Source organism: Thermobia domestica, chromosome 15 (genome assembly GCF_964235325.1).
Source record: "Thermobia domestica chromosome 15, izTheDome1.hap1.1, whole genome shotgun sequence".
Classification (NCBI taxonomy): domain Eukaryota; kingdom Metazoa; phylum Arthropoda; class Insecta; order Zygentoma; family Lepismatidae; genus Thermobia; species Thermobia domestica.
The window spans coordinates 81,649,048-81,660,034 of NC_137468.1; the positions used below are offsets into that span (position 1 = coordinate 81,649,048).

The window sequence follows — 10,987 nt, forward strand, 5'->3', positions numbered from 1 at the left end:
AAAGCTTCTCTAGCTTCTACAATGCGCAGCCTCATTAGTAATTAAATCCAGTTACAAATACAGTGAAACCTGTCTATGTTGGCCACCATCGGTTCCATCGAAAAGTGGCCAACTTACAGAAAACAAGTGTGATTTGTGTATTTTTAGAATAGGATTTCTAGTATTACTTGATTGTAAAGTTTTAATAAGCAGTGGCACGACAGCTACTTATAAATAATGTATATAGAGTAATCATAAAAATATACAGTACTAGAAAATATTACTATAGTATGCAAGAGCGCCGATTTCTCTGTAAATTTGGGGGGCCCATTCAGATGCAGGAGGTATATATATATATATGAAGATTTTAAGACAAATTGCACTCAAATTATACCAAATATTGTATACTCATAAATAAAATAGGGGCCACATAAGCTTTGGGAGGCCCGGGCCCGCTCGGTCCCCCTACGATCGACGCTCTTGATAGTATGTTTAATATATATGCATATCTTTCTCTTCCTGAAATCTAGTCTGGTGCATTGGATTATTCGGATTGAAAACACAATAACACAAACAACCATGAAATAGAAGTGTATGTACGCAGTTTATTGAAATTGATATTATAGCACACTGAGTTATTCAGATTGAAAACAAGAAAAGCTAAGTTATAAATTGAGAAATTCATATGCAATTTATATGACTTCTTTTCAGTTGTTACAGAATGGTGGTTCATTCTAGACATATTTGCTTTATTCTTTTTGGCAGATATGCACATTATAATATTGTAGTTAACTACCTCTTGTTTCCCTCGGAGCAAAAGATGTTTTGAGAAAATCTTGAGGGAATTCATATCTCAAAACCTCCGCTACCTTTTGACATGCAGTCAGGTGCCAATAAATGACAATTGAGCTTTAACCTTGAGAATTTTTCGGAATTACTAAAGCTTCCCACTGATGAAAGGAGCCGATATAGCTAATGGTTTTACCAAAACAGACGGAGTAAACAAATACGTACAACCATTTCCTGAATTCCTGTACGTGCTTTTTCTTATTCACATCTTCCTTCACCACCCTTTTATGAGGGTAGTGTTCTGGCCATTGACCTCCAAGAACAAATCGTGCGAATCTATGCTTCTCTGTGGCCAGTCACAAATACAGAACATCTGCCTCTCATATGGGAATTCGAAAGAGTTAAGAAAAATAACAAAACTGTATTTTTCGTGGCCAAGATACGCAGGTAAATTTATCATTATCATCATAGGGTAAACATTGCTTCAGTGTGGCCAACTTCCAAGATAGACAGGTGGCCAACTTATAGAGTAGTAAGTAACGAATGTCTTATGGGAAAATGCAGGTTCAAGACGAACTAGGCCAAGATAAGCAGGTGGCCAAGTTGACAGGTTTCACTGTATAACATAATTATTATAGAAATGCACAGGATGGTATTACGATTCTCTCGAGAGCTGCACACAGAATCCTTCAAATATACGATAGTACTTAAACTAAGAAGGGAAGTCACCTAAATAGTCTTCTAAGACTTGTGCTATCACTAATCATGGATAAAGCATGAATTTATGATAGAATAAACAAAGAAAAATACGGTCGCTGAACTGGCAGAACTCAAACCCTGATTTCCCACTTGCTGGGAGACTGTTTTACTTATCGAGAAATTGTCTTACAAGCAGGAGATGGGGTTTGAATGCGACAATGCAGCATTTCTCTGATACTTCTCGTTGCTCCTATCTACTGATATTTCACATACAATAAGTATTTTTTAAATCACGTAGAACACGAATTAGCTTCTTTACATATATCATATAATAAGGGTAACTTTAATAGCTTTCGCCTCATAACATTTAAAGGTAAAATTGAATAGATTTGTAAGCCTGTTTATTTGATTGTAGGAAAGTCCCTTAAAACCGAGGCTATACATCGAGACCTACTGATTACCATTATTCGAGTTTGTATCAGGTACGTTTACAAGAAATCGAACCAGAAAAACGCTCATAAGGAAAAGCAGTCAGGCCACAAAAAGTGTCCGAAAAAGTGTAGAAAAATGTATGAGCTATAGAAAGAATAAAAAATCACTTAGCTACAAAATTTCTGAGCACGATAAAAGAGCGGCTATGAAGAAGACTAAGAACAGACAGAAAGATGAAAATAAAGAGGAATAACATGGGGAATGGGCCAGATGAAGAATGATAGAATCAAATGATCATTAGAAAAAACAGGTAGATATCACAGGAAAATCTTAATTCCAATATTACAATTATCAAGCTGGTAAGTTTTCCCTAATTCTTATTGAGTCACTACTTAGTCGAGGCAATCCTTTAATCTCCGATATTTCCATGGAATATTCATCTATCCGGAAAGAGATCGCAGTCCGAATACCAACCAACAAACATATCAACCTTTTCAGTGATTTTACATCATTTCATACACAGTGGTACTGGAAGAAAATTATACACTCAAACCACTCCATAATTTGTTATTTCACACCGTTGTGAAAACTACGCCATGTAACAGGTGAGACAAATTAAGCATCAAGAATGCAATGTTATCGCTGTATGAGATGGTTTATTTTGTGTGTGTGCACAGTGAGAGAACGGTCTGCTCCAAATTGTAACACAATAAGAGGTATTTGAATATGGCTGTGTCAGAACACATACAGCATGTTATGCTCTATGAGTTTCACTATGGACATTCAGCGACAGCAGCGGTACCGGTCATCAACCCACGAATGTCAAAAATGATTCAGAAAATTCACTTCTGAAAACACCAGCCAAACTGGTCTGCCACAACAAGGTCGTCCAAATAAGTTTGACCAAATTCTACCAGGAGCCGTTGCAATAGAATTCACGTGAAACGCTGAAGAATCAGCACAACACTTCCTTCAAGCGTTCACCTTCATCTTCAGGGGCTTCGTCAAGTGTCCAACCTAAGAAAATGCGTATTTCCTGCGTTGATTTTCACAGTACAAGCACCACTGTATGGACACTTAGTTTTCTTTTCATCTGTTACAGAAAAGAATCAATTTTGGACAGAATGGTGACAAGACGCGAAAAATTTATCCTTTACTGCGACTCAAACATCAGAAATATTTAAAGGAGATGCTATATAGTGGGCACAGCCTCAGAACAACCACTTTATGTGATGATGTGTGTATCATCATTAATATATATATATATGTATATATATTATTGCTGTCAGAGAACCAGACAAGCAAGGCAAAGTCCACAATCAGTAGATGGAGCGTACATGAGCCGTATCTCTACGAATGTTATACACCAGGTATGTCAAATTCAGTATCTCAAGTGGGCCAAGTAACGATCACTATACAATAGTGCGGGCCACAATAAAGAAATTCGGGTAGCAGATAGATACCTATTATTTCTTCTCAAATACCGGACATCTTTCTGCATCCAGTTTTCGATGTCTGGAGGTAAGCTGCTTGTACAAAAAAAAAAAAAAAAGACGTTACAAATATCTGTTAATATGGATCTTGCTGGAGACTTGTTCCTTTTCATAAATGTGAAAAGTTGTTCACACTTATACGTACTACCAAATATGGAAATCACGTCCAATGCAAATTTGAGGGTTTCTGGGAATCGCGCAGGCTTATCCTCTTACTTGTACAATTTAGGTCCCTGAATTTTTGCTTTAGAACGGAATCATGCTGACTTTCTATTAATAACACTTTTAAATAGGCAGGCATTTTCTTAATGTCGGTTGATAGAGGGTCAGAAAACAAGGAGAGCTCATTTTCGATTTGACACTGCGGAACCTTTCGAGTTCAGTCTTCAAACACTCAAGCTTCTCGGTATAAGTTTTGTTCAAAGCTGGACTTTTATTATACTTAGCACAAGTTGAGAAGCGTGTCAAGTCTTAGTTTTTCAACTTTTCTTCCAGAACAGCATCTAGAGTTCAAATCATAAATATATCTTTTCTTCTGTATTTCTTAAATATATTTTTTATGATTTTATCCAGGTGAACCGAAGGCCACAAAAAATGTGTCAATGACCGCAATCTTGACATGTCTGTTCTACACGATTCCATCGTCAGGGTATGTCCGTACACCCATGGAGACAACACTCGTCCACACACAGCAAACGTCATCTGTTGGAAATTACAGATGTTTGGTCTGGAAGAAAGTCTCCATCCAACATCTCGGCCCGATGTTACACCTATAGATCAGTTTCGTTATCTCCGAAATGTTGAAAGGACGTGGTGAGAATAGTGACATGCATTTTCCTCCAGAAAATCCAGAACCATTTTTGGCCTGGTATTCAAAAACTGGTTAAAGGTGGCGGAAAGTTTAAGATGGCAGTGATCATCCAGAGAGACTGTGCCCGAACCTACAATGTTTACGACAAAACACATTATGTATATATAAATAATATATGACTTTTCTGTATATCAGTTTCCATACGTTCAGAAGAATATAACAATTTAAAATAAGTACAGAGTATAGAAGTCAAATTCTGTTTACCTGACTGGTGACTCCGACATTAAAAAAATTTGTCAACACTGACAAGCATGTTGTTACTCTGGAATTATCTCCATGTGCTTGATATGTTTATTTTTTTTCCTTGTCGTGCAGGAAAAATATATCTTCATCACTTAAATCAAAATCAATAGCTTTGCACCTCTCTTTTGCTGACAACAGGATAAACAAAGATGGCAGCCGCATAATCAGTATATAGCATTTAACAGTAAGTTATCCCAGTTCCAGAAACAGACAGACTTACAATGATATTAACAACATGTTTATCAATGTTAAAGAAATGAAGTCAATGGATATCGCAGTTTATTTCAAATGTCACGACGCATTACTCAGGTAAGCAAAATTTGACTTAGTAGAAAATAATGCGTTCAAATGCACAGCTTGAAGTATTGAGTAGCCAAAAGTAATAAATTTGGAAGAAGGAAAAAAAGAAAAGTAAATGCAGGGAAGTACTTCAGAGCCTACCTTTTCTGCTGAGGTGGTGGTGGTCTTGAATCTGCTGGTCTTTTACTGCCGGACTGTGATGAAATTGGTCCTTGCCTCATGGGGGTGTACGGAGCCTGTTGTTGTGGCCGCTGAATAATGCCGGTTCCTGAAGAACCCATGGGCGGTGGAGGGGTAAACCCTGGCCTCTGCTGCAAGATAATATAACAAGTAACATAACTGTACATGTAAAAAGACTTTCTTATTATTAAGTATAGCGTAACCGCCAGTATATGGAAATCCAAACATCAATAATTCGAAATTGATCGTAAGCCCCAATACAAAGTATATAAAGCTAACTACAATGAGCCACGTGAATAACAGACACCGAAGGGAAAAGATTATTTACCCGTAAATGAGGTGTGTCTGCTACAGAGAGGTTACACAAATTTAAAATACTCGGAGCTTATGCGTAATTGTATGCAGAATGTAATGGACCAAATTTACTTGCTAAAATTAGTTCACAATCCTATGTTTACGTTTTGCATTTAATCATTTTTGTTTTATATCTCTAAATTTCAAAATCTGATGTTCAATTTATCACATATGAATCAATTGACTATAGGCGTTGACCTTTTAGTAAACAAAATTATATCATTTAGATCACTGTATGTTTTTTCCAAAACATTTATTTTAAAAATATAAAATTTTGTTATTTTCTATAGATGACATGCGTTCAAACATGGCAACCGTGCGAAATTTTTATAGATGTTTTTGCTATACTGCATTAAGTTAATATATATGTAGGCTACTAGTTATTTGAAAATAAAGATTTAAAAACATATATTATGTACTGCTACTAATCGCTCGGAAAGGAAAAAAATTAATAACTATTTTGAAAGAAGTTAGATTTCTCTTCAAGTTGCGAGAAATCTTATATAACATTGCACTGGATTTCAAAACTCGACGTTTACATTGTGATCAGGGTCGAAAAAAAATACGATTTTTTTTTTTCAAAAATAATTTTTGACTTATTTAAATCACTTGTTCATGATTTTAAAAATATCAAATGTTCCTATTCTTAATCAGTACACTACAAGAGTTTTAGGCTTCTTTATTAAATGATGTTGGAATAAAAGTGAAATCAGATTTTCCCGATATTTATGTTGCGTTTCCCACACGTAACAGTTAATAGCAGAACAATATTGTTCACCCAGTATCTAAGAGCGGACATGGTCACTGTGATCATGCGAATTAAATTTACAATGATTGTACGAAAAAAAAAAAAAAAAAAGAGAGAGATAATGTATGGTAATTAATATTTTTTTTTTCTTTTTAAGCATCTTAATTACCAAATAACTAAAGTAAAATATGTGTAGAATGTTTTACCATTTTGCAAACTGAAAAAAAAAAAAAAAAAATGCGCTACACAGCGAGTATATAACTACCTACCTAACTCTTATGACCTATTGAACCCGGAGGTTCAATTCCGGGTTCAAAAAAGCTCTCTACTGACTTCTACCGTTAGCCAACTCGCTCCCGTTTCTACTTTGTATTCATATTTCTACGAGATCCATCATAATATTGTCCTCCCATCTGCGCCTAGGTCTTCCTAATGGTCGCTTTCCGATTTCCAGTTAAAACTTTGAAAGCGTTCCTACTTTCTTTCATTCTGGCTACATGATCTGCCCACCTGAGCTTCCTAGATTTGATGATCCTAACACATCGAGTATATAACCTTTTTAAAGTGCTTTGCTTACAGCTGAGTAGGTATACTACTATTAAAGCTTTTCCTGTTGTTTACATGGGGGAGGGGATCAACTTTATCAATGTCCGTTTCAGCTGGTATCCTTAATCAGACACGAACAATGGCACTACTTTCAACCATGAGACTAGTCTTACCAGAAAACTATGAACAAATAAATCCTTCTTTATGCACATTTTCACCTTCACTAACGCGCCTACTCTCTACAAACAACCGACCTCCATGCTGGTCCTTCTGCTTCGTCTTACCCTGACAAGGATTAGAGTAATACCAGCTTATGGTGAGCACTCAGCACCAGTTAGTTGGTGCTTTTCGCACAATTGCATTGTACATATCTTATGTGCAAAAACACAAGAATGCAATATGTCGCAAAATACTTCTACATCAGTCATACGTTTTAATACGCATGAAGGCGAACTGAAGCGTACTGTAAAGTTTACCCCATATTTCTTCAAGTGTAGTACAATATGAAACATATTAAAAACAAAGACGTTACAAGTGAACTTTTACATACCAAACTAAACCTCCAAACTTTCTTCCTCCCCCCCCCCCAAAAAAAAAATAATAATTGCACAGTTTGCCACAACTTGCAATAATCAAATCTATTAAACACCTTTGCTCTAAAGAAGAAGTTCCCTGCACTTCTGAATTTAAAATTTACAACAGTTTTGCAGACATAGTTACGAAATTACAGTTTTGCTTTTCAATAGAATTGGGTAGTGATTAAGGAGACATTCCATGTTATTTCAACACAGTTGGTGTGTACAATTTACCTCACCCTCTTAGATTTTGTTGAAAGCTGGTATAGTGGTATACCTTGATGAAAAACCAAAACGTTCAAATTTTCACCTCCCAACCTATTGTACCTGCGGGAACATTGCTTAATAAAACCAAGGATTGCTCTGGCTGTAATTAACGTAGAACTGTTACAGAAAGATCATTATAAAATTAAAAGTGCTAGCTTTTTCAACGATATACATTTGATCTTCTGTGGTGAATGTGATCTATTTGGTACAGTACGCTATAGGTGTTCATCTAATATATATGGCTATTAAAATACCTTATTTTCTTCTTTTTTTCCTTGTAAACAAATCACAGAAGCACCCTACCTGTTTGAGGTGGAAATGACTACAAGAACCATAGCAACTGACACTGTTTACGTGAAAAACTGCTGCTACCCTTTTAATAATAATCGCGACATAATAATTATACGTAATCTGAGACCAGTTTCTAAATGTCTGATAAAGAAGGTACCTGTAATAAAAAGTAAGCAGAACAAATATGCCGAAAATGAAGTTCTACACAGAAAAGTGAATAAGTGCTTCAACGGAAGAGTTCCTTCACAATCTAACTGGAAAACAGGGTTGGCAAAAACCATGGTTTTTATTTAAAAAACAAAAAAAAAACAAAACTTTTTTTTTTGGTTTAAACCAGGTTTTTATGGTTTAAATGATTTGCTCTATATATTCATATCATATATGGACAGAAATAAGTTTGTTTCGCCTTGATGTTATTATGCAACAACCGGGTTATGCTGGAAGGGGTCACATAAGCTTAAAGCGGAATAAAAACCGCTTCTCGAGTTACATCCGAGAGAAATTGTCCTCCATTTGAACTCGGAACCAGGACTAATTGGCCACAAATGCGATACGTCTGCCGACTCACTCACGAAGGAATCCTGATAAAAAAAAATACGTCGTACTGATCTTTACATGCTTCTTAATATAACTGTCAAGAGTCATTTCAGAAGGACAAAAAGATAAACAGTTGCACAAGTGAAACCATTACACAGAATTAATTACATATGAACAATTTTAAAGTACGACGGAGTACAGAAGAACTAATCTAGTTCAAGTTAGTTAACAACGACTTTTATTGGTCCAAATTAAAGAAATACACCGACTTAATCTGCATATCAATAAGAAAAGGGAATAAAGATACGAATTATTTGAGTCCACTTTGGCTCAGTCTCATTTATACATAAATAGATACCAAAGATACTTATTTCACTAAATGCCTCTCGTGGGGTCTGTATGACCCCCCCCCCACACACACATATATACACACACAAAAAGTATGGCATTTTTGATGTATTTTATCAATAGTAAACATTGAAACGAAAACAATATTTAGAATTTTTCTTCGATTGCAATTACATAACAATAATAACAACTACAAAAAAATCACAAAATAAACATTTACAAACTTGTAAAAAAAAGTTGCTTTTGTAGTATAATCTTTTTGAGTAATGAATGGGGAATTTAGGTCTGAATATAATACGAATAATATACGGGAGTGAAACGTGATAACCCACAAATGTGTGTTCATCAAGATTTTACAAACACTTACACTTTTAAGAACATTTTTTTGTTTTTTGGTTTAAACCAGTTGGTTTCTTTGAAAAAACCAGCTGGTTTAAACCTTGGTTTAAACCAGCCAACCCTGCTCGAAAAACTTCAAATATTTGTTACGTTATTACTTCAATGTCAAAAACTATAGAGCAAATATTTTTCCCACATCAAGGGAAGTCTTGAAGTTCGTGATTTTGCTGTGATTTCAGTGAGAATTACTCTTCCATTTTACAGGATAGTGTACAACTCTTCCACTCGTATTTACAAGTGACTACGCAATATCGTGTAATAACGTATCGCCATTTCGAGACACTTACTGCACCGAAATGGTCCCATTCGTGCTTTTTAGTGGCAACCTAGGACAAGCTGAGGCTAACGTTTAGCAGAAGGGGCCCATCAATTGTTTCTAAAAAATGTTACAATTTCGGTAATTTCCGTTCACATTAGGTTAGGTTAGTTTAGTTTATGTTAGTGTAGGGTCCAGCATAACTTTCCAAAAAGTGATAGAATCTCGCTTATTTCTGCTTATATTAGGTTAGCTTAGATTACGTTATGTTACGTCTAACTACTTGCATCATCCATTTCTCCTGTAAATTTTGTGCTTTTTACATGCTTTTGGACCCCTTCTGCTAAACATAACCCAAGCTGATTTATTTATTTATTTTTGCACAATCATATAAATGGTATACGTGCGGACGCGTATTTTTACCCGCACGCAATCATTACCTCGGCACCTCAGCTTGCACGCATATTATCAATCTATACGTAATTATTTGAGAAAGTGCCAAATACCAGTCTAAAACGCCTTAGAAAATCATATGACGAAAAGCATTTTTTTTTTTTTAACTTGACGGTTCATTCTCTTCTAATATTGTACTGCAAATACTATATTGATAATAACTTGGTACAAGTGACACTCCCACCAGTACGAAGCATTAGATCGATATATACTTGGACTCCAAAAATGCAGTTTGTTTATGCTAGACAAAAATGATCATCATTAATAAGTCAGTTAAACCGAACTTCATGACCTTGGATCTATAAATACCCTCAAGAACATTTTTATCATTAATTACTACATCAAAATGGCTACGACGAGTACATAAGTTCCCCAGAAAGTCCATAAACCATCTTTCATTGATCTGCCGGTACTTTCCATCGTACGGAAATTCGCTTCCAAAATTACTTGATAATTCTATTTTGAAAGATACTGAGTATGAATCTCTAAATATACATGCTTAGAATCTATCGCAATTTATACAAAGTTTCTAATTCCTCACCTTTTTCCCAACCATTCCTCTTTCGCTACCAATCTGTGGCATGTCTAATGACTTTCCGACATTAGCCGAATGCTGCTCAAAACTACATGCGCACTACATCTAGCAGAGCACAAATTTCATTATACTCGCGCTCAAATCATTTGTTTATAAAAAACAAAATGTACATGATAATGGTATATACTTAAGCTGCAGAGTCGCGTAACATATACCAACGTACTTTACGTGATTATTACTTCTTTGTCAAGGAAAAAACCTAACATTTCATTCAATTTTATAACAAAAAATGCGGAAATCTAACATAAAATACCGAAGCCGTCTTGCGTTATTTTTATTGTTTCGTACATGTGCGTGGAAAATAAAACAAAAAATAATTTATGACAGTTTTTACATACCGAAAAATTTGGTCCTGCATATTGCCTTAAAGGAGGAACTGAAGAGGTCGGATAACGTTGAGGTGTTGGAACAGACGCTCCTGTTGTCACATTTGATGAAAACCTCTGCGCCATTTTCTTATCTTTGCTAACGCTATCTCATCCGCGTTAAATAGCTGAAAGAGGAATTGAGTCCCTAACAACAAAAAATGGAAATACACACGATAAAGATTTATTAGAACAGCATAATTCCATCATACTTTACATTCCATATTAGAATATTTACAGTAGTGTTGTTATTTTCTGTAGCGTAAC

General features: G+C 35.4%; 1 protein-coding gene across 4 annotated transcripts in view; it reads right to left on the reverse strand.

Annotated features, from left to right (window-relative positions):
- Positions 1 to 10,918, reverse strand: part of Bap60 (Brahma-associated protein 60) — a 46,106-nt gene extending 35,188 nt beyond the window's left edge. The window contains exons 1-2 of one of the 4 annotated variants that reach the window (XM_081739895.1): positions 10,694 to 10,918; positions 4,948 to 5,117 (exon numbers count right to left, since the gene is read on the reverse strand). In XM_081739895.1, coding sequence (XP_081596021.1) covers positions 4,948 to 5,117; positions 10,694 to 10,807 — 284 coding nt within the window. In that variant the 5' untranslated portion in view covers positions 10,808 to 10,918. Of the gene's footprint in view, positions 1 to 4,947; positions 5,118 to 10,301; positions 10,460 to 10,693 lie in introns of those variants that run through there. The other 3 variants (XM_081739893.1, XM_081739894.1, XM_081739897.1) reach the window with 3 other exon arrangements.
- Between the last annotated feature and the right edge of the window lie 69 nt (positions 10,919 to 10,987).